General features: G+C 39.5%; 1 protein-coding gene across 6 annotated transcripts in view; it reads left to right on the forward strand.

Moving 5' to 3' along the window:
* Nucleotides 1-23,477, forward strand: part of GRHL2 (grainyhead like transcription factor 2) — a 65,238-nt gene that overhangs the window by 6,751 nt on the left and 35,010 nt on the right. For 4 of the 6 annotated variants that reach the window (XM_059864835.1, XM_059864799.1, XM_059864816.1 and 1 more), the window contains 6 exons: nt 6,178-6,367; nt 9,283-9,350; nt 10,923-11,307; nt 13,757-13,809; nt 17,032-17,188; nt 19,445-19,556. In XM_059864835.1, coding sequence (XP_059720818.1) covers nt 6,302-6,367; nt 9,283-9,350; nt 10,923-11,307; nt 13,757-13,809; nt 17,032-17,188; nt 19,445-19,556 — 841 coding nt within the window. In that variant the 5' untranslated portion in view covers nt 6,178-6,301. The remainder of the gene's footprint in view (nt 1-6,177; nt 6,368-9,282; nt 9,351-10,922; nt 11,308-13,756; nt 13,810-17,031; nt 17,189-19,444; nt 19,557-23,477) is intronic. The other 2 variants (XM_059864807.1, XM_059864845.1) reach the window with 2 other exon arrangements.

A 23,477-nucleotide genomic window follows, 5' to 3' on the forward strand; every position in this document is an offset into this window, starting at 1 on the left:
CACTCTCAATTAATTTGTGTATTTATATAGTCACTGGATTGGGTTAAGTACATTTTGGAGACCTGTTGTGCTTCTGGGAATGATGTGATTGTCAGCTATGAAAGACAAAATGCTGAGAAACATGGGCCATAATTTTCCTATTCATTAAATATTTGTGCTGCTTTGTAGTTTTAACGGAACCCTATTATCTAATTGCAACAACTGTATTGGAGACTATTTAATTATACCTTTGGCAATAAATCCTGACTAGTCTCAAGTTGTTGTTTTTGTTTTTTTTAAATCAAATAAATCAAAACTTGCAATGAGCCACACAAGTTGGGGGGGACGGGGTTTCATTTTTGGTTTTTTTTTTGTTTGTTTGTTTGTTTCTAACTTTGTCAAGTAGGAAAAGTAGTTTTCTGAACATAGTAAACTTGGGCCAAAACCAACATTAAAATCTTTGAAACAAATGGTTTAAAGCACTAGGACTAGCTTTGATTTATACTTCTCTGTGTAATGAGCACAGGCAGAAATTTATGATCTGGAATCTGAAGTTTAACTTATGCAGCTCCTGTGGGATCTGTCCTGCATTTTAAATGGTCATAGTACTTCATTTTGTGCCTGTTAATTCATATGTATGTGCATTAGTTTTAAGACAAATTGCATGAAGATCTGTTTTATAGTTGTCTTACAGCTGAACTGAGATTTGTGTAAATGTAAAATAAACTTAGAGGGTTTGAGAGCTACTGAAATGTTTGTGCATGATCATACTCTACCCTCCTTACTTGTGTCAAAACTGGAGTGGGAGCTTCTGCTCTATTTTCTGGTTCTTGGATGTATCTGGAGCATGCTCCTGTACCTTTTGTCGCATCAAATGTGTGCTCTAGAAGTTCACCATTTCTTTGACTTTGCACTGGAGGAAAGACCAGAATGCACCCCACCGTGGTGTGTAATGCATGTCTGTGTGCAACAGGAGGGGTCCCCTTGGCTAGAATCTTGTTTTAGAATTTGTGTTTCTCCCAGCATTTGCAGATTGGACACAGTTGCCCTGGTCACCTTCTTATCATGCAACTAACAAGGAGCTTATGATAAATATCCTATGACCTTGACGTGCTGGGCTGGGAGCAAGGGTGATGCAAGTCTGTCTTGCCTTTTCCAGTTATTTGACTACTGCTAAAATTTCTGGATGTTTTATAACAGCTGTAAGGACCAAAGCCTTGTATCCCTTCTCTTGAAGGAACAGTTTGCAGATGATGTGTGCAGAAGTGCCTGGTGCTCTTTTATCTCACCTGTGTAAGAATGGGCAGGCTCAGGCCTGGGCTGAAATCTGGGAATTGGAACCTCTCCTGTTCTCCTGCTTCACACACATTTCTTGTGTGTTCCCATCTGGCACCTAGCTTCTGCAGGGAGGGGAAAGTCTTCCTGCATTGTCACAGGGTGAAGAAGTCTGCAGTTATATTCATGGAGCATCTTGATTGTAACTTTTTTTTTAAAGAACAAATGCAATGTCCCAAAAAAAAAAAAAAAAACCCAAAAAAAACCCAAAAACAAAACCAAACCATTGAAAAAACCAAACAAAACAACACCCCACAGTTAAAAAATGGAAATGCCTGGGCTGGGTGCCCACCTTGGCTGTTTAATCTGCTTTGAATTTCAGGGTTGAATTTCCTGAGCAAGGCAAAATATGTGGGGCAGGTAGGAAGGGGCTTTCTTTCCCAGTAGTTCCAACTGGATCAGGATGTAATGCTGAGCATATGATGCAGCAGGATACAGATGCACTTGATGCAGCATGGCTGCCTCAGTCTGCTTTTTGTTCAGTGGTAGATACAGCTGAGAAGTTGAGGGCTGCTTGAGCTTTGCAAATTCAAAAGAAAGCTCTTGAGCATCAAAATTGGTTTTGAGAGACTGGCAGGCAGGACCCCTTTTTTCTGAATAAAAAGGAAGCTGATCATCAAGCCTATTACGACTGTTCATGAGTGTGTTAATGGGCAGTTCTGACTCATTGTGAGCTAATTCGCAAATTGTGTCAAGTTGGGTGAGAATTTGCCTGTAGTAGGATTTTGTAGCCCCAAGGGCTGGCTCTTGTATGTTCATTATCTTTAATCCGAGGAAGAGCTTGAAAGCTGGCCTTTTCCATTTAGCATTATTGATGTTAAATACAAGGTACCTCTCCAATTTACATTGCAGTAAGGGAAATGAAACAAAGTTTTGGTTATCTTTGTATTTATATGCTACACTTGTATAGGTTTTATAAAATTCCATGGTCTTAATTGTAAAAAAGTTCAAAAAAATCACTGCAACTGCTGTTAGTCTAGAAAAATTTATGGGTATCTTATGAAAACACACAAATCACTTTGGATGGTATGAACAGGAAAATCTCTACTAAGCAGCGGAGAGAAAAAAAAGATTTTGCACAATAAAGGCCGTCTGAAGTTTTAGTTTTGACATAAATGCTCCCGTGTCAGAGCAGTCTGGCTCCTAGCTAGACCATTGCCCAGAAAATACGTTTCGTTCTTGTGCACTTACTACTCTTTGACATAATACAATGGAAACGTCGTTTTGCGTTCACGAGGAGCTCAAGTGGTAGCTTGAAAGGAAACATTTACTTTTTAGATACAAAGTATCCTAATTCTCCATCTCTTTCTCCACGATAAAACGAGGATGTGCTTTCAGCTTGTGCAAGTGTGTCCTGCACAGCTGCGTTCTGGTTAGCACATATCCTGACCCCCCAGACAGAGGGGTGGTGGGCTGGCCCGGGTGAGGAACGGGCATAGCAGGGCTTGCTCTTGTTCTCTGTTCTCTCTGCTCTCTAGCAGGTTTTTAGGTGGGGCTGGAGCTACAGTGGGAATTTGCTGGTGTTGCTGGTCAGGTTGAGTGGGAGTCTTGCAATCTTGGCCTATCTTTTTTCCTTAAGTGTGTAGTTCTTGGTGGATGTGGTCACTGATGCATTTTCAGTTTTTGATAAGATTCAGAGATCTGTGGATCTGCTAATTGCAGGCTCCAAATTAGGCTTTTCTGTCAGCTGGGGTGGTCAGGGCAGCTCTACAGTGGGATTGCTGTTACTTGTAGGTGTCACCCTTTGTCTTCCACACAGTCCAGGTACCACCAGAGTCACTTTCCTCCCAGGCAGGTGCCAGCTGCCATCAGTTGCACAGCTGGAACATCTGGGGCTGCCCTGGCATGGAAGTATGAGTGACAAGACCGGGGAGTTTATCTGTGTGGTGCCTCACTTAGGATGTTGGGTTTTCTTGGTGTATATTAAAATACAGTGTATTTATCTCCTCTGGTTATGGAGGACTTTGCTACATCTCTGTCACATTGAGCTGAAATCATCCAAGGAAGTTCGGCAGTTGTACAAAAAGGAAAGGGAATGTGTGTGCATGCACAAGTCTCATTTCTTTAGAAAAACTCCCTCTCATCCAAACGGTCTTATTTAATAGAGGAGTTTTCTTTAAGTGGGCCCAATTGTTTTGGCTGCCTACTTTGGCTATAATCTTTGAAATGATTGACTATGTTAAGTCATGATAATTAGCTCTGACCATTAACCTCCTACAGAGCTGATTACAGGGATAGGGGTGATGAGGAAGTTTTTTATTTTTCTTAGTGCTATTGTTTCAGTCTGTTTGCAGAGTAAACACAATGAGTGTGGCGGTTGATTATGCTACAGACCATCTCCCAAAGCAGAGATAGATACTTTGTTTTCAATGTGAAAACCTGAGTTTTAGAAAAAAACATGCTCTGAAGAGATGTTGGGAAGGCTCTAGGTCTATGCACTTGTGCCCTTCCAGCTATCCCAACTGCTTACTTACTGAGTTGCTGTTTCTAGAGCATTTATCCCCTTTGCTTTGCCTTCTCCCCAAAACAATCAGATATGCACCTGAGAGACTGCACTCTGGTCACTGCTTTAAGATCATCTTGGCTAAATTAGAGCAACAGAGATTGACTCCTCCCCTCCAGCATTTTTACAGACAAGCATAGCCCAAGTCATAAAAGGTGTGTTTTTAAAGGGATCTTGCTGTCTGACCGTAGTGCTCATAAATCAGTTATGACTGTTGCATGCTGTGAGTGCTCTGAGAACAAAAGGCAGTTATTGATTTTAAGGGAAGATTGCTACAGGAGGAAGGGTGAGCGGGATTTTGTGCGTTGCAATGGGCAGCCGCCCATGCGGTGAAACAGCCCAGATTTAGCTGAAGGGGAGCTTTGTTGAGGAAAGGAGAATCCTTGCTTGGAATAATTACCTCTGAGCCAGGGAGAATTGACTACTCCAGGGTGGAAACAGGCCATCAGCTACTACTGGCACAAACAGCAGGGCTGTTGCAAATCTGATTTGAGTTGCTAACAATAAGGTATTGAAAAGGCAGGCAGACATAGCAGTTGCCTCTGTATTTCCTTAGACTCCTAATTTATGCTCAGCTACACTTGCTGAAGCAAACCTGTAAAAACACAAATGTATATGTGAAAATAAGAGGGACAAAACTCTTCAGCAAAAGGCCAGGCAGAAGGGTTGTCAATTAAAAAAACCAACCAAACAAAAAGGTAGTTTCTGAAAATCTAGTTACTTTATTTACTTGTAATTGGCTGTATTTTCTTATATGAAGCTATGAAATGCTCTTCCCCCACAGAGCTCATAAAATTGTGCTGTGTGTACCAGATGGATTATTTTGTTTTTCATTAAATAAAGAAACTTGTAAACAGTGCTCTGTGCCATAGAGATTATAATCTCCACCATCCCCCTCTTCTTCCTTAAGCACTGGAGCACGCACTTTGCAAGTTGGATTTGCACCACAGCGGAATTCTGTTGCTACCCCAAGCTGCTGCTGGTCACTGCAGCTCAGGGGCCAGGCAAGGCATGCTCCCAGCATCTGAGAGCATTTACTGTGTGGGTTCAGTTGTGCTTTTATCAAATCCTATTTCAGAAAGCAAATAAAACTCTTGTTTGCACAGTTTAAATGCCGCTCTATGTGCAACAGCAGCAGTTGGTTGGGTTAGATCTGTGGAGCTTGCACTGGTGCAGGTAAGGCAGAACAGAAAGAGGAGGCTGACTACTAAACTGGCTTTTATGTGGAAGATGGCACAAAGTGTTTTATGAAGGTCACCAGGAATAACTACTAGTTTTAGCAGTTAAGTTGGTATATTTAGTTATGCTACCATCTCTGCAACTTTCACATTTTTAAGGTGTAATGTGTTATAAGTTTTGTTGTCATAATTCTAAGTTGAGCCACAATTCTTGACAGTGCTCTTGTAACGCCCATGAGGCAGCACACTCCTCACTCCACTATTTCCCATGCCTAATCCATTTGCTTACTATCTTATGTAATAGGCTTGCAACCTTCTTTTAAATGCAGTTCTTTTATCAATAAGTTTATTGAACGATTTGAAAAAGCAGGTGCTACTATCTTCATTTGTATTTCCATTATACTGGAAATTTCAGCCATAGCTGTGGTGCAGCAGCTTCTCATGCAGTATACACGGGCACTGGTCAGTTTGTACCACTTTCAGGCTGGAGGAAACTGCTTTGGCTGCAGATGCCACTCACTAATGGTCTGGTGTGTGTTACCATGGGTTTATAATTAGATGCGGTGAGTGATAAAGTGTGCATTGAGACAAATATGTTTGCTTCTGTTCCATCCACTGGACCTATTGCTCATGTCCTGTTACAAAAAACTTCTCTGAAATTACTAATAAGTTGCATTCTAAAAGCAGAGAATTGCTTAATTTTAAGGTGTACCCACTTAATAAATACTGAACTATACTCTGTTTAGGTGAACCTTAGATTAGTATTAGATGCTTTTTCTAGTTTTCATTCATGTCTTCTTATGTCAGTTAAATGTTGGATTTTTTTTACTAATCAAGTGTACTTACAGCAAGAATACTGGGGCAAAATGTTCTTATATTGTTGCTTCATTTTTTTTCCAAATAGTTTTAAAATGTTTTTGTAGGTCTATCTGTATATTAGTAAAAATACATTTGAATTATTACCGCAAGATCTGCACTCATTTGAATTTTTTTTTAAGTACTGAAGATAACAAATACTGATAAATATTTGTGTCATCAATACAGAGATGTATTGGTGTAATACAAATATGCTTGCTTGATGTAATCATATAACTTTAATTGAGCTATTTGATGTTCTTTACCATGCCTTGTGAATAAAGTAATCCCTTCTGGATCACAATTTTATTCTTCCTGTCTATGCAGTAACAAGCGACTTGTGGCCTTAGTGCCAAATGACACTTCATTCAACACCAGACGAGCCTACACCAGTGAAGATGAAGCCTGGAAGTCGTATTTGGAGAATCCCCTTACAGCAGCTACCAAGGCTATGATGAGCATAAATGGTGATGAGGACAGTGCTGCTGCTCTTGGCCTATTGTATGACTATTATAAAGTAGGTAATTCTGTCATTATCTCTCCCTGCTGCACTAGCAGGGACCACTCTAAGAGGCAACAAAAGACCCAGATTTCAAAGACAGAAGTCACTGCATCTTGTTTTCTCTCTAATGTTTCCATCATGCACCCATTCTGTTATAGGAAGCCTGTCTGAAACAGTTTTGATGTATTTAATTTTGGAGAGAAAAAAACAATCTCAAAATTCTCATATTAAATTTTATACCATGTTTTCTTTTTGAGCATAGTGTTCTTCCTTTGCAAGAACATTGGATGATACTTGAAATACTTAAGTGTAAAAGGGGAGGCCTTGTCCATCTGTACATTTGTCTGCTTTTCTGGTTCATTCCACACATGTTTTAGTTTGCTCTTTAACTGGGGTATCTCTCATCTGACAATTTCCCATGTTATTTTTGTTTGTATAATGATTGCAGTAGGCTGTATACAAACATACAGCGAGGGCTAGCCCTTGCACTGGCAGTTTGCAGGACAGAAATGAAGCTGGACACAGAGCCAGAGATCTAAGTCAATTTACAGGAAAAGCACTGATGTAGTTTCAGTTTGTCATGTTCTAAACCCAGGGCTTTACATATAATTTTGGTATCATTTTTTTTTTAATATATATATTTCATAGTGTTTAAGTAAAGCTATGTTTGAGATTTTTGCTGAAATCCAAGCAGAGTCGTAGAGAATGCATCTCTGTGTAATGCAAGAATGTCATTCTGAAGCCCATGCCGACCCCTTGGTACTCTGCAAACAGAATCAGTGTTGCCTCCCAAGCACTAGAGTATGAAATATTTGTGGTGAAATGAACAATCTCCATACCCCCGAAGTCAGCTATGGCTGCCTTGGACAGATGATCTTCTGTGAAAGCCAGCACAGCAGTACCAGGTCCCCTTGTAATTCATGAAGAAATAACAAGAACGGGAATTAAAAACCTGTGCTTTTAGTATTTATTAGTATAAATGCTTTTAATGAATGGACTCCTCTTTTTAATCTGTGACATTAATTGAGTGTTCAGGAGAAGAGCTGTATGGAAGATGCCATATACCAACCTTAGGGTTAAATATTGTTTTAATTGCTTTGCTGATTATATTCTTGCTTTTGTGTGTTGTTGTCAGTAGAGAAAACTGTTCCTAGTGAAAAAGAAAAAAGGTCCTTTTCTCTGCTTGACATAGTTACCACAGTGCTAGAGTCTGTGAAATTAATATGGGTTCATAAAATTCAGGATGTCTATGAGCATCTGGAGTATTGGCTTCTGTCTTAATAATACCTTTGTATGTAGCAGTTCATTAATCTGATGGATTTTTGTAATAAAACCAGAAAATAGTCTTTTTCCTTCTCAAAATCATGTTCTAAAAGACATATCTGCTCCTTGTTCCAGGCAGTTGTTAAAGACTTGGGGTTCAGATGGAATAAGGTGGGATTAACATCTCAAAACCATTTCCAGCATTCAATCATATCTATTTTTGTCTTAAATAGGGATAAAATGATAACTCTTGTTGATACTCCCAAACAGAAACTTAAAACTTAACCTCTATGCTATAATGGGGAGGTGTAGAGGACTGCCAATGCATGAGACTCTTGAATTGTCCTTGTTTATAATCTGGCTCATTAGCTCTGACATGCTGGATAATATTTTTGAATTACTTTGTCCACTCAATAGGAATTATTTGAATTTAACTGTCTGGGTTTTTCTAACTTTTCCTTTTCCTTGTAGTAATATTTACCTAAACATAGGACATCATTCAGAGAAAAATACATAACCTTAAAGGGGGAATCAGCATATGTAAACTGTGGCTTTTATCCCAGTTTAAAAAATTAATGAAAGTGGTTTTTTAGCCAGCAGGATGCTTAATAGGGAAAGGGGATGTTCCTAAAAGAAAGAATGGCTCTGGATAGAACTCTGTGACTGTGCTGCTGTCTTGCAGTTATTGTTGATGTTATCACTGGCTGTTGGAGTGCACTGTAATGCTGTTTTTCCTTTAAAGTCAGATATTTTTCTGATGTTTCTTTTAAATATTTAAAAGTAAAAAGCATGGCTTTAGCCCATTCTTAGGTCTATTCTTGCTCTGAGTTAATTGCTGTGATGGAGTGGATATGTCTTGTGCAAAAGATAGATTAGAAGTTTTAGCTCCTAAATTAATGGCTCAGCAAGAAAAGAAAAATATGATCGTGGCACCAACTTTCCCTTGGTGATTTCATATCTGTGCTGGTGTCAGGACACTTGTGTGTGGGAATACAAATCTTTAAAGTCGCATGGTGTCAATTCTGAGTCTGTCAAGGGGCCAGATTTGACTGGGTTTTTACCTCTCATAGCTATTGATGCAATCAGTAAAGCAGAAGTCAGTGTTTCTGATGACATACCAGCATGCCCTGACCTGTCCCCATACTAAGAAAGGGAATGATCTACAAACTTTCTCTAAGTGAGAATCCTTCAGTCTCCAGGCTTCTCTCTAACAGGAGGACTTACCTGGTGCTTATGGTTTTATTGAAAAGTCTTTTTTGTCTGAGCTAAAATGGTCTCAGTGCAGAGCTCATCAAAGCATCTTATCTTCCTTCTCATCTTGTTTTATTCAGTGAAAAGTGTGCATGTGTTTTTGGAATAATAGGAGCTTTGATTTTGAGATAGCTTGGCCTAGCTTGATATTCAAAAGATAGGACATAAAGAAGAGTGCTTTGCTCCTAACTGGTGTGCCTAAGAACTGCAAAAGAAAACAATTCCTATTTTTTTTTGTCTTTGGAAATTTTCTTTCTGTTCACAGTAAGTCCCCCAAAGAAAAGCAGCTCCTGCTGTCTGTGAACTAGACAACACTGATAGAGTTACATTTTTCTAGTTGTTGCAGTAGAGCAGTCTGAAGCTGCAAATGCCTGACAGTTGCATTTACCTGACCCCATGCCTGGTGTTGTTCTCAGGTTCCCAGAGATAAAAGGCTGTTGTCTGTTAACAAAGTGAGTGATAATCAAGAAGACCAAGATAAAAGGTACAGTATTATTCAAAATCATATACCCAGCTACTGAAAGTGTTGATCAGTTGTGAACTGAAGGAACTGTGAGAGCCTGAGCCTGAGGTTTTCTTTCAATAGTTAAAAGAATCGAGGCTGTTTTGGGAAGCACATTTTACTCCTTTTTACTTTCAATTGATTAGGAAAAATGGATGGTATTCTCAAACATGCAGCTCAGAATGTAGCTGAGAGTTTCACTCCTTGTTTGTGTTTGGTGGTGTTGTTTTGCTGCTTCTGCTGAGATTAGTAAAATCAGATTATCTTGACAGTTGGCTATTGGCTGTTTTTCTTCGTTTTCTTGTTGTAGGGCAAAAAGTGAGTAGTTTGTCCTCAGTAATCTCATTTATAGAGTCTTATTTAACATAATTTAGTATCTGCCCAGCAAATAAAGTAACTCTTAAAATAATTTGCTTAGAATGTTTTTTTCACTCCTCTCAGATTTCAGCTTTTCTCTGTAGGCTGAAAGTGACTTGAGTCAAAGGAAGCTGCCTCCTACTATTAAGACCTGCAAAAAAGAAAGAGTGTATTTTTTTTTTAGAAACAAAGAAGTTTTTACATACTGGAAGGTATCTCCGTATAAAATTATGACAGAGATGAGCTATGCAAGGTTTATTTCAATGTAGCTAATTTGTGATAGCCTTAGATGGTCTCCACTAGCTATTCATAAGATGATTGTTTCAATAGGTAGTAGTATAAATTTACTGTTTCAAAATAGGCTATGAAATGTTTTTTGGACAGTTTTTCTTGTACAAACCAGAGAAATTCCTCATGTTCAGTTCCTAAACTGAGTGTGATTGACAAAACTGGCCTTCAGTGGAAAGCCAAGAGAGAGGAACTGGGCACTGGGTAGTATCAGAGCATTTCTCCTGGGTGGAAAACAAAGCAATGTTATACCTACTAAAAGTTCTATGAGTTAACAATTTTATGTCAGTGTAGCTACTATAGCAATCAGATTGCTTTCAACAGCAACTGTGGGTAGATGTGGGAATGCTGCTGAGGTTACCTTGCAGCCACTATAGTTACTGATCTACTCTGCTACAATGGAATTCCTGGGCTTGCTCTTTTAGAACAGCTTTGCTACCAGAGTTAAGCAAACAGTAGTGGCCTGTCAACAGCCTGAAAAAGCATGCCATCTGCATATGAATTTTGCTGTTGATGTTCTGCCTATTTCATGTGCAAAATATTTACTGTGAGTCATCCATGCCCTGCCTTACTCTTTATTCTTATTTTGTGTCTAAAGGCTGTTGTACTGCTGGATTGATTTTGCATCCAGATTATAAGCTAAGGCAAGAGCAACCCTAAATACCCAGAATTTATTGTAACAAGTCAAATCAAATGTATTATCTTTCCCCATTTGTTCAAGAGCTCTGGATCTCTCTGCTTGCCTCACAATTTCTTTTGCCTAGTATTTGTTAATGTATTACTTCTTATGGCAGTGGCTTATCAGGATTGAAAAATCTCCTTCCCTGACATTTAAGACCATTAAGCTATTTAAGGAGGAGACTTCTTCTGTCAGGACAGTTTGTAACATCTTTTGGTTTTGTCTCACAGAAATTGTCTTAATACCACGGAAGCTCAGAATAACTTAAGTGGGGGAGAGAACCGTGTGCAAGTCCTGAAGACAGTTCCAGTTAACCTTTCCTTGAACCAAGATCCTTTGGAGTCATCCAAGAGAGAATACAGCACAAATGTGTCCGGGAGCTCAACACCCATCACAGGGTCTGCAGTGACTGTGGTTAAAGCAGAGGAATTCACCCCTGTTTTTATGACCCCACAAACACACTATGCAAGAGGAGAAAATGAGGAGCACCGAGGTGTTATCTTTGAACCATACGAAGTGTCCAACATTGCTCCCCACACAAATTATCTTAAAGATGATCAGCGCAGTACTCCTGACAGTACCTACAGTGACACCTTCAAAGATGGAGGAACAGAAGTAAGTTTTTCACTTCAAATTAGTGTCTAAGAATGCAATAAAAAGCTATAAACAAGATAAGGATATTAGGGCTTGTAAACAAGATAAGGAGATTTGAACTGTCCACAAGAGCCATTAGAAGAATAGTGATGCTTGTTTCAACAAATTAATTTCTATTCCTTGTTGTGTTTCCATCAGTCTGTGCTCTGATTAAAGGGAAGCATCATGAGGCATTTCAGAAGGCAATTTTAAAGATGTTTATTGAAAATTCTGAGAATAATAAATACTGATTTCTTTTTTGGCTTTGGGGATATTGTGCCAAGTAGAAGATAGCTATTATTCTGAAAGAAGATTTATTTACCATTAACAAGATCTGCCTTCAGAATAGTAAGAAACAGCCACTTTGTAACAGGGAAATTCTAGATGTTCTTTTGAAAATGCAAATGAGTAGCAACAGCCTCTGCTGCTGGATAAACCCAAGTAATTTATTCAGAAGCTGTTTGTTGCACTAAGCTCTATTCTGTAACACAAGCAAGTAAGAAAAAGTAGCAGAATTAAACTAATAGAAGGGAACAGAGAATTTAACAGGCAAGGAACAACTGAGTGTATATGTACAGGAATGAGGAGAAAAAAGGCAAGGAGAGCTCCTTCTAACTATTTTACAGTTATGCTACAGTCAAAGTAATTTTACAGTCAGATTTAGTATGGTGAGTACCCTCTGACTGCTTTTGTCTGCTTCAAAATAAGGCAAACAAGCTGGAATTATAGAAAGATAAAGACAATTTAAAGCAACAGTACCTCTGCAAATAATTAGAGATATTAGATGGTAAAACTCCCCTAAGGTTTTTCTCCTTCCAACTCTACAAAATTGTAAACATAACAAAAGTACAAGGCAAGCTACATTAAGGCTGAGCTGCCCTGATTTAGTATATGAGAAATTTACTGTGTGTTTGTGTATTATAGAAAAGTACATTGTCTCCATGAGTGACACGATCCAGGATGTCTGGAGGTGAAATTTGTTTTCAGATATAGAAAACATGTAGGTCAACTAAATGAATAAATAATGAAGAAATCTAGCTTCCCATTGTATAATCAGTAGGATCAAACCTTGGATTAGAAACACTGCTCTGCATTGTCAAATAATATTAGTTCATCAGTTTTTACGTGCTACTGGCAAATGGCTTTTATGATACCATACTCATGGCTTTCCCTGGGGTGCTGGAGCAGTGATTCCTTTCCATTGGTGTGTTCTGGGACATGCTGCTGAGAGGTTCCCAAACAGTCCATCTGCCCTGTGCAGAGAGCTGTCAAACATGCAAACTTGTTAAATTTGGACGCAAAAAGGAACTTTGCATCTACATGCTGGCTTTGCATCCCAAATTTTGTGTTATAGTAATTTTGTTACATGCTTTTTGTAATATAACATGTTTTTAAAATGATTGGTTAATAACAGGGTGCAGTACTTGCCATCTAGGATTTCTGTGCTGTCTGTGGAGAAAGAATCAGTTCAAATCTGCTTGTCAAAAGTGGGTGGAGTGGTTTTCTAAGTGCAGTCACTCCCCTCCATCTTCACCTCCCCTATTAATTCTACAAGGGACACTGGACAATTAACTTTATGTCCCCAGCCATAGTTGTTAGCGGAGGTGTGTGCCACTGTTGGTGGCCTTCTAGCCCCGAGTGCTCACATGCATGTGGCATGGGAGCAGTCAGGGCTTTGCCACTCTGCTGCAGCCTCACTCAGGCTTTGTTTTTCTCAACTGCCCAAACCCCAGAATGTGCTTAGCCTGGCTGTGCTCTGACTGCCTTCCAGCCACTGTTGTGTAGGCACAGCTGGATGGAGCAGGTGTGGGGAAACTGTAAGGTAAAATGTCAAAACATACCAAAAGAAACTTAGGCAAAGTTAGTGTTTAGAAATAGGAAGGCAGTTGTTCTTACTAGTTTTCATATGTGCTTGCAAAGGATTTCCTAAGTACTAGTGAGAATGACTGGGTTTGGATTTGTTCTAATACTTACTCAATTTTCAAACACATTATAAATACATATTTAGGAATGGTTTCAAAACATTTATGAAGTGACTTAGTTGTATTGTACTGAAGGAGTGCTGAGTTTTTATAGATTGTGGTGGTAGTGGACACTTTGGTAAATTGCTTGCTGTGTTCTTTGTTACAGTTTTAACAATTATAAATATGCTGTTCTCATATGTTTCATTTTTGTGTTTAGCTGTGCTTAGTTTGTTCGTTCTTTATAGTATAAGCAAATTCTTTGAGGTTAGGTAAGTAAATTGTATGGTTTTTACAATGTCAACCTCTAACCTTCATATAGAATGTGATCCACTCCAGTTTTTAGGTATTTCGAGTTTTAAATGGTTGATGGTTTCTTCTGAGTTATCTTTACATAAACATAGTTGCACTTTTGTTGATATTTGCATTTTGATTTTATCAAACAGTATTTAATTGATCTTATTTTTCAGAAGTATCGGAGTGTGTCAGTGGGGGCTGAAGAATATATTTATGAGCAAACAAGGTATGGCATAAGCTTTGCAGTGTGTTGGCTGGCATCAGGCAGGAATGTATTGAGGAGTAGCTGCCTGTGTCCAGTTCCCACCCTTCCTTTCTTCCCCCTGGGGTACCTGCAGGGCTCCCTTGATGCTGCCAAGCATCATTCTCCCCTTATTCTCCTGCTCACATTAGCTCTTGGATCTGACCAGTTTATAGCTTCATCTGTTGCCTTCCCTCCACATTGATTTAAACTCATCATTCCTCTGAAGCCCCCCCCACCCAAGATATGCAAGATGAAAACTGTTGAGAGGTTCCCCAGGTAAAAGAGTACAGCTTTGACAACCAGGTCAAGAAAAATCTTTTCAGGATGGCAGAATGCACAAGTCAAATGTCCAGGACAGTTGAAAAGCTTCAAGAAAAAGCTTCAAAAATTAAAGTTTGAAAAGAATACTCTTCTGCCTAAGCACAGAAGAATGTGCATGTAGCATGGGTAAACACTGCAGGGTCCCTTTATCTAGGAAAGACTGCAATCACTAAAGATTTTAAACTGATGCTTTATTTCATACGTGTGAACGGTTCTGTTTATATCTGAGAGATTACTCTCACTTTAGAATCAGGAACATGCCTACATAGTTTTCATGGATTAGGCATATGGCTCTGACTGTGGTGAAGGCTCCTTACAGCTTGATATATTTTCTGAAGAATGTTAAAACAATCATTAACTGCAGTGAGCTCAGAACTGAATCATTATATAGACAGAAGATATGAAACTGATAATTAGCAAAGGCTGCTGACTTACTACACTGAACATTTGTAAAATTGAATCCTGAAGCATTGGTATTGTTAACAATTCTCACACATTTAAGTCTTTCATGCTACAGCCCAGGTTACATTAAGAATGAAACCTTTGAATGCACATTAGGAAAACTCCCAGGAAAGATGTATTTAGTTTACCTGGAAGTGGAAGGCTCAGAAATGAGAATTTCAGATTGAAAAAAGAAGTGGTGAATATGCAAGTAATTGGAAGCTTGCTAGAAGATCTCTTAATGACTACACAGGGGTTTAGTTGAGACTCATGCTGAGGTTCATAACAGTATTATAATAATTGAGTGACTGCAATAAGTTTTAAGAGTGAGAGTAATCCTCCTGCTATAGGGCATGCTTTGCTTGCCAACTGAAAACAAGAAGAAAACTCTGAAATGGTACTACACAGAGGCTCCAAAATTGACCAAGTGCAATGTGTCTGGAATTTATATTTTTTGCCTGAAATGTACAGAATGCCAGGGAATAGAAGACTAGCCTGTTGCAGGCTGTAGGCAGTTCTGTTAAGACATTGTGTGTGTCTGAATTTGATCATTCTAAGCCCTTCTCAACACACCTCCCCACTAGTTCTTCTGTCTGGTGTGAGGTTTTGAGGCACATCTCCCAGGATGCTCAGTGTGCTTTGATGTGCGTCATGAAGTGGTCTTGAGGACAAAATCTGCAGTCCCTACGTGTGATGCTAAGTCAAGGCTGTGCCCCTACCTTAATGGGTGGTCCATCTGTAGGACAAGTGGTGCAGCAGGATGGGTGCTGGTTCTGCCGCGCTGCTGGTGTAGCTCTTCCAGTCTACTCAGACGGGCCCACAGTTGCCAGTGTTGGCAGTGCCTCTGTTCCCCTTGCACACAGGACAGGGGCTGTGCCAGCACACACCACAGTGGAGGGGACAGTGGTGCCTTTGTGCTGCCTTCCCGCTGCGTGCAAGAGCCTTCATGGTGGCAGCAGCTGCCTTGTGTGGAAGCACCAGTGCTGCCATCGCTGGGTTGGATAGTTATAGATGAGTGTTTGCTTATTATCTTAGTTTTGCTTTGACTTGTAGCTTTTAAGCTGCTAGAAAAATGACTGGATTTCAATGTATAAGCTAAGAAGGACTTATAAGTTGTCTTTGTTTGATTGAGTGATTGCAACTAAACGGAATAATTGATACTAAGCTGTCTGAAGCTCCTTTTGGATGGAAAGACTGGATCTGTTGGGTTTTTTCTACCTTCTCTTTCTGTGGAGATTTAAATGTAATTATTAGTTACATATTTTGTTGTGGTGTTTTTTTTCCATTGGATAGTTAAAGTATCTTTTGTTTTCCCTTTATTTCTATAATGCTATGACAGTACTACGATGATCTAGAGTATTTGCTTGAATTAGAAAGTTAGGGATACACTGTTGTTTTGGACCAATATATTCCTCCTTTTGGTTCTGCTCTGGCACTGCTTAAATGCTTTGCTGAATTAGAAACTTTGTGAAAATGCTTCCACTGTATCTCCAGTTCTTGAGGACTCTGCATTAAGGTTCCTGTGCAATTTGAAATTTTTTTTTACAAGATCAACATTATTTTTATGTAAGAGAATATGAGGAGCTGCAGGCATCCTTTTTATTGGATTATTGTTCAAGCCCATTATTGGAGGTGGTGGCTGAAGAGGCTCAGTGAGAATTGTTTCCAGCTAACAGTTCACTAGTTAATGAAGCCTTAAGTTTTCATGGTTTGAGAAGTGCTTTGAAGTTGGAAAGTTCTTCTGTGAAGGAGGGTCTTTTTAAGATCTAAAATTTCAACACAAGAGCTAACTGTTTTTCCCTGACATTTTTCTATAGGAAGGTTACTTGGTTGAAGATAAAGCTAAATGTAGACACTTCATTCAGTGTGACTAATTTTGAAAATAAAGCTTATAAAAACCTTGATTTGCATGTTGTCTTGAAACAAATGAACTTACTGTCCATTCTCTTTGAATTCCTTCTTTGAACTGTGCTGAAAGTAGCAGTTGGACTTTCCATTCTCCGTGTCCATCTTTCACAACATATTTTATTCTGGTTGGGTTTTCAAAAAAAACTATTTATTTATTTATCTTTCTGCAACTTTATTCGAAGTTTAAATGTCCATGGAGTTGACGATTTCCTGCAAATCATACTGAATCCCCTCTTGGTAACTGACACTCTCATTGTGGGGTAGTCAGTCTCATAATTCAGAATGGTTCCTTTCAGAGAGAGTACAGATCTAGCCTTTGATCCAAGAAACTTTCAGTCCAGATAGTTTTACGCTTGGTTGCGGGATCTGATGAAGTCAAAGAAAGAAAATTGCAATTTTAAATTGCCATGTCACAGTTTCCTGGAATTTTGTTATTAGCTTCTTATGCCTTATTCAATGCAATAATTACATAATAAAAGAGAAAAGGGGAAAGTGATATGGATTTTGTGGGTGTTTCTCTCCTTGTCTTTTCAGCAGCACTTTTCAGTATACACTAGAAGCTACCAAGTCTCTGCGTCAAAAGCAAGGGGAAGGACCCATGACCTACTTGAACAAAGGACAGTTCTACGCCATCACCCTGAGCGAGACGGGTGACAACAAATGCTTCCGGCATCCCATCAGCAAAGTCAGGGTATAGTCCCATTTCTTTCCTAGGTGGGAATGTAGCTCTGCAGGTAGATATGGTTGTGGTTAATTGGCATTTAATTTCTTTTTTTTTGGTGGGGGGGGGGGTGGGGGGGGTGGGACAGAGCAAGCTTATTCTCATGCTCTGTGTAAAGGTGGGAGAACACCTTATTGATGGTGGTAACAAATGTTTTGCTGTCCAGAGTGGGATCTTATGAGTTAATGATAGCCTCAGTTTATGGTTTGGCAGAATGGTGGTGAACTTATTGCCATGAATAAAGCAAAGAAGTCCAAGATCTGCCACATGTACTGTGTAGTCCATCTTTACTCACTGGTGTACTTTATCAGCTGCTTTCCAGTGCCTTTCAGAGAAAACGTGAAGAGTTAAATCCATCCTTTGTGACATTAATTTTAAATAATTTTCATTGTCTGAGTGTGAGCTTTCACTTGACATTCACCCAGAAGTGTAACAAAATGAATTATTTGCATCTTAGATTCTATGCTAGCACTGTAGCTTGTGTATTCAGCAACATCTACCTGGTGAATGGGCCTTCTGATTTCCTTGGTAATGTTTTTGAGTTGATAAATCCTAGCCCAGTAACTTTGGAATGAACAATGAGCACTGTAAATTTTACCCTGAAGCTGGCAGGGCTGCATATGTATGAGGCTGCAAAAATGTTTCCATCCAAATACATGAAGCTCTCTAAAAATGTTGTGGCTTTAGTCAAAGGAAGTCAATGAAAGTCAATGTGAGCAGTGAAGCAGAAAACAACCTATATGTTTCTATCATACGTGAAGTTTAGAGAGACTCTTCCTAAACAGAAGCAATGATTTGGAAACCTGAATTAGCAGTTAATTTTTAGCCTGGTTTCCTTAGGACATGAGACTGTTGGCTGAATCTCATGTAAGACTTCTCTGTTGCTGTACAATCTCTTTCCCTGCCACCCATTCCTTCCCATTTTGTGGTTCCAGCTCTAGCACTTGTAGAGCTGAAACAGGAGTCAGGAGGTCACTGGACTGAGTGAAAACCAGTCCTCATATACCTGGTTGAGTGCAGTGCCACATGAGTTTTGAAGCTGTGGCAGCAGAAGGGTGGAAATTATAAAGGAGAGGTGAGATCGCATCCTTCTGGAGGATGTAGTTGACAGAAGATTGTGAAACTGTGTGCAACTTTCACAATCATGTTCTGTTTGCCGAGGCTCTACTCAGATGACTGTTGAATTTGTTGCCAATTCCATCCAAAGCTAACAGAGGGGCAAGAGGTTTTGAAGGTATTAAACCTCTCCAAGTTCTCTGTAAGTGGTTCATAAAAACATTAGTGCTGTCGTTGGTGGAAAAGCCAGTCTGCACAGCCAGTTCTGGTTAGTGCATCAGCTGGCCAGCCACACACACCTGGTGCCCACCAGTATATACAGGCATAACCCAGGACTCCTCCACAGTGTGTGCTGCCTCGTGCCCGTGGAGAGGAATATGTGGTGATGGTGTTCACCTTAAATAGTTGGAATGCAGAAGGTCACAGAGTGCATGAAGGGTTGTGGTGGTGATTTGTGGAGGGACAGAGATAATGAATCAATTGTAATCTACCTCCTTGGCTTATAAAGCAGCTTGATAGTGATTTTTTTGTGCTTAGTGTCTCAGGGTGAAAATAAAACAGAACATTTAAAAGTGAAGGGTTTTTTCCTCTGGTTTATTTTCACTTAGTTTTAATTGGTATGATCATTCTTCCATTGTTTTGTGGTGTTTTGCTTGCCTACAGTAGGGCTTATTCAAAAAATCTATATTGCTTGTGTAAAATTTTGCATAAAAAATTCAATCTGTTTCCTTTGAATCACACTTTAACAGAGCGAATTCAGAATGTGAATTGAAAACCTCAGCAAAATTCAGTAAATAGTTACACTGAATTTGTTATTAAACACATATGTACAAGAGTCCTTCTCCCAAAAAGGGTATTTGTGTATACTAAATTGAAAATATCTTGCCTTTAGCCAGTGAAGGTGACTTTTTAAAACTAAGAATATGATTGATTTTTTATTTGGACTATCAAGAACATAATCCTGGGCCTTGCATTATTTTACAACTACATTTCTTTTGTCCTGAGTCTTTAAGTACACTGTAGTACTGGACTGATTAAAACCCAATCTTCTACAACCAAAGTATTGTGAGAGTGGCTGGATCAGAATTAGAGGCATATGGAGATTTTAATTTTTGTGTTCCTGACTATTAATTATTTTAACTAATGTGGCTCTGGTGTTGTTTTTCTTAGAGTGTGGTCATGGTTGTTTTCAGTGAGGATAAAAACAGAGATGAACAGCTGAAATATTGGAAGTACTGGCATTCCCGGCAGCACACAGCTAAACAGAGAGTCCTTGACATTGGTGAGTGTAAGAACATCTCCAGATGTTTCAGGGAAGATTTCAGATATGGGAAGCTCTGGTGCCTTGCATAGAAATATGGTGGAATATATTGGCAATGATTTCTTGGCTTGTAGCAGAGTTTTTAGCAATGAATGGCTCATTCCTGCCAGGACTGTGGGGTCTATGGAGCTGGGTAGGGACCATGCAGAAAGAATGGTTCTCAGTATTTACACAGAAGCGCTGCCCCTTGCATGTGTATTTAGTGATGTACCTCCTTCTGGGAAATCAAGGTCTGCACCTCCTCAGGTGTGGCAGAGTATCTGTTGCCTTTATTTTTTCAAAGGGTGATCCAGTCTTTGATCCAGCAACAGTTATGTTAGCCAATTGATGTGGAATTGCAGCCTGAGAGTGCAGATGTCATCATTGTGGTGACTGCAAAGGAGTGTGCAGGATTCCTACACCCTTAGAGTGAGTCTTGTCATGTCAGCAGTGAGGGAGAGGCAAGCTATGGTGTGCTATCCTGAGAGACCTGTTTATCGTTCATCCCATCTAAAGTATTTACTAGCCCATTTCAGCCCCAGCTGTCCTGTCTGCATGCTCGGGAGATTCTAGCAGAGGAAGAACACGTACTTGCTGCCAAGGAGCCTGAAGCTGAAGGCAGTGGCAGTGTCTAGACATCAAGCGTTTCTCCCCTCCCACGTGCAGTTTACACATGCACCCATCTGCACGGATTCAGTCAAAGCAGTCGGCAAGACCAAAGCAGACAAAGTCTATCTTGTTTTGACCGCCTGAGGGAACCAAACCATTGAATGGCAGGAATGAGAGGGGGCAGAGAGGGGGGCTAAACCAAGGCACGGTTACTTGTAGAGAACATTGGGACACTTCAGGGGGCGGTTGAACTGGGTGAGCAGGGAATCTGTCCCCCAGTGGTCCTAATCACTGTGCTGCCTGTAGATTTTCAAATGCTGCAGTTTCCACTGAGGCCTGGTGTTATTTAAGGTCAAGTGTATTTTGTCCAAGCCACTCTTCCAGAATGTCCTCTCTGCCTCTTGTCTTATCGTCATTATTCTGGCTGAACTGTTTCATGAACTTCATTCTTTTCCCCCTTGCTCATATTTTCTCTTCTTGTCTGTTGGGGTACCTAACTCAATAAAACCACCACCTCAGAACAAATTACTTTTATCATGACATCTTAAAAGAAGAAATAGGCCACGTCACAGCTCTTTCTGAAGGCTGCCTGTTTTTTTGCTCATACCTTTGTAAAGTATGTGCTAAGCAGCTCGCTCCACTATAGTGCCAGCACCCTCTGACTCCACTGCACTTGTGGTGTCCTGGCACATTTCAGTTGCCTTACTCCAACAAGTTAATCTATGATACATATTCTGAAAAATAGTGCTCTGCAAAATAAGTGCTGTGCATGAGCTCTGTGTTTACCTGTGTTAATATCTTTTAATTTTCCATTAGTTTGAGGTGAAATAGCTTTGCTCTGACTTTTGAGGCACTTTTGAATACTGAGATGCATATTCTTTATTTGCACTGCAAACATGAGCCAAGCACAGTGTAGTAAGACTTACTGATACAGCCCTTATTGTCAGATATAAGAGCTGTAAAAGCATGGTTCACCTCAGTTTTCAGGAAAAAAAAAAAAGACCTAAATGCTGCTCAGTAGTGTTTTCTTGAGAACAACTGAAATATAGCCTTACCTCTTACAAGTATGGTGTTTCTGAACTACATTTCATTTTCTTTGGCATGGCTAACTGGCTTATTAGGCCAGAATGGCTCCCAAGTATCAAGCTGCATTTAGCAAAATCTTGTAGTTTTATCATCAAATGGTCTAACTGAGCAACTTAATCCAAAGCTGAAGTTGGCCCTGTTTGAACCAGATAGCCTCCAGGGGTCCCTTCCATGCAAAATTATTTTGAATGACTCTATGAAGATTTCCCTTTATGTTAAAAATTCAGATCCCTGAAGGAGTCCTCTATATACTTGGAGTTAATGTCCAGGCCCTGTGTAGTAAACAAAGAAAATTAAGCGTCCAAAGCTCTGCATCACCTGTTCCATAGATGTTGCTCTTATTTTAATTTGATGTTTGTAGCATGTTTAACATCTGTGAATCCTTTCTATTTGTTTATGAATGCACTTTTAATCTAGAACATGATGTGGTCCTTAGCAGGCAGAGGATCAAATTATTTTGGGATGCTCTAGTTCCAGCTGCTTAGATCTCAGATCAACAGGGGGACTGTGCTTATGCTGCTTTCCATTGTGGCAGGGATCTGTCTGTCTGCTTTCTGGCCTGCAGTTATATTCTGGACATCAGAGGAAATAGTGGCTTGCTCCTTCACTCCAGACACACAGGGATCACTGCTTTAATTTGTTTTGTGCACTGGCTGGTGCACCCCCTGGGAGGAAGGATGCTTCAGTGGATTAGGTGCAGGGACTGGTCTGAAGATGTGTTGATATTAATAAAGATAAGCATGTACTTACATGTATTCAAGTCCTTAGTGCTTGAGGAATAAACTTGACTACCTGAGGGCTTGACACTTACTGAGCAAGAAGGTAAGGTATTTTCCAAAATTTAGGCTATGTACTGTAACGGATTTTTTTGAAGAAGGAGTAAGGTGCATGTTTACTTTTTGTAGGAGGAGTAAGGGGGGCAGGAGGAAAACAGCTTTATTTTTACAGTGCTGTGACACTGGATCACTAACTTTTTCTTTTAAAATAATTTGAAATAAAGAATACAATACTTAAGTGCAGTGGATATTGATTATTTAGAATAAGTAAAATAATTTGACATACTAGAACAGGTTCAAATATGAAGAGTGGGTGTGGAAGCTTTGTGCTCCATAGAAACTTGCCCTTGTTTTTTCAGGATAGTTTGTATTATTTATGTGCCCAATACAAAAGTATTCAGTGACATGTAATGCATGGTTAATGTTTAACATTAAAAATTTGCCATTGTTTAATATGCAATTTATGTAACAAAAGAGGAAATAATTCCTGTGCAGACATTTTTTGCTTATTGAACACGCTGATTTTCTCTTCTGGTAACTCACAGCAGGAGAAGAGGAAAAGTCACTCTTAACAGCTTTCAAATATTCTGGGGTGTAAATGGTTTCTTAATCAACTGAGAATCCTTCTTTAATTATCTGTAAATTGAGGGGAATAGGATGCACTTCTGCTTTTTAACAGTGTCACATAGGCACTCCCTGAGATTTGTGTATAGCAATTAAAGGAGAGGCATGTGTTCAGAGAAAGGAAGAGTTGGTGGGATGTGAGGTTCTGACAGCCTTTTAAGACAAGAAAACAAGTGTCTTTACGAGACATCTTGTTCATGTCTTTCCAAAGTGCACCTACACAGCACACCCATATGCAGCAGTCAGTTGCACGAGGCACTTTCTGGTGAATCATAAATTTAAGAGGTGGGTGGATATGTGCACATGCATATTAAACTACTTATGTGTCTTCTAATTCCTCTCATTTGCATCCCCACACTGAATTTAGATAGTGAAGCCAATGACTTCAGTTAAAAAGATCTGAGTTCAAGGTGGGAATGAAAAGCCTGCCTGCCCTCTCACACACTTTGTTAATTTACTACATCACGAAATATCTCAGGCTGTTGCTATGATCTAAAGTGATTCTTTTTTACTGTATCCAAAATCATTCATGTGTCCCAGGAACACAATTTTATTTGCCCAGTGAGATGCCAGCATTCTTGTGTTTCAAATGAGAGAAAAACATACTGATTGCCAGTATCAAATATGATGTAATTATTCTTGTAGCAATGTATTTTGTTATAAATTATTTTAAAGCAGTTATTATCGAGAAATTAATTTTTAGAGACCAATAGTTTAGGCAGAGGGAATGAATATTGGAATCATTTGTGTGTCACACAGAATACAAAAACATCCTCTATCTATAACTGATTACAAAGCTAAGAATCAG

This window comes from Haemorhous mexicanus, chromosome 1, assembly GCF_027477595.1.
Source record: "Haemorhous mexicanus isolate bHaeMex1 chromosome 1, bHaeMex1.pri, whole genome shotgun sequence".
Classification (NCBI taxonomy): Eukaryota; Metazoa; Chordata; class Aves; order Passeriformes; family Fringillidae; genus Haemorhous; species Haemorhous mexicanus.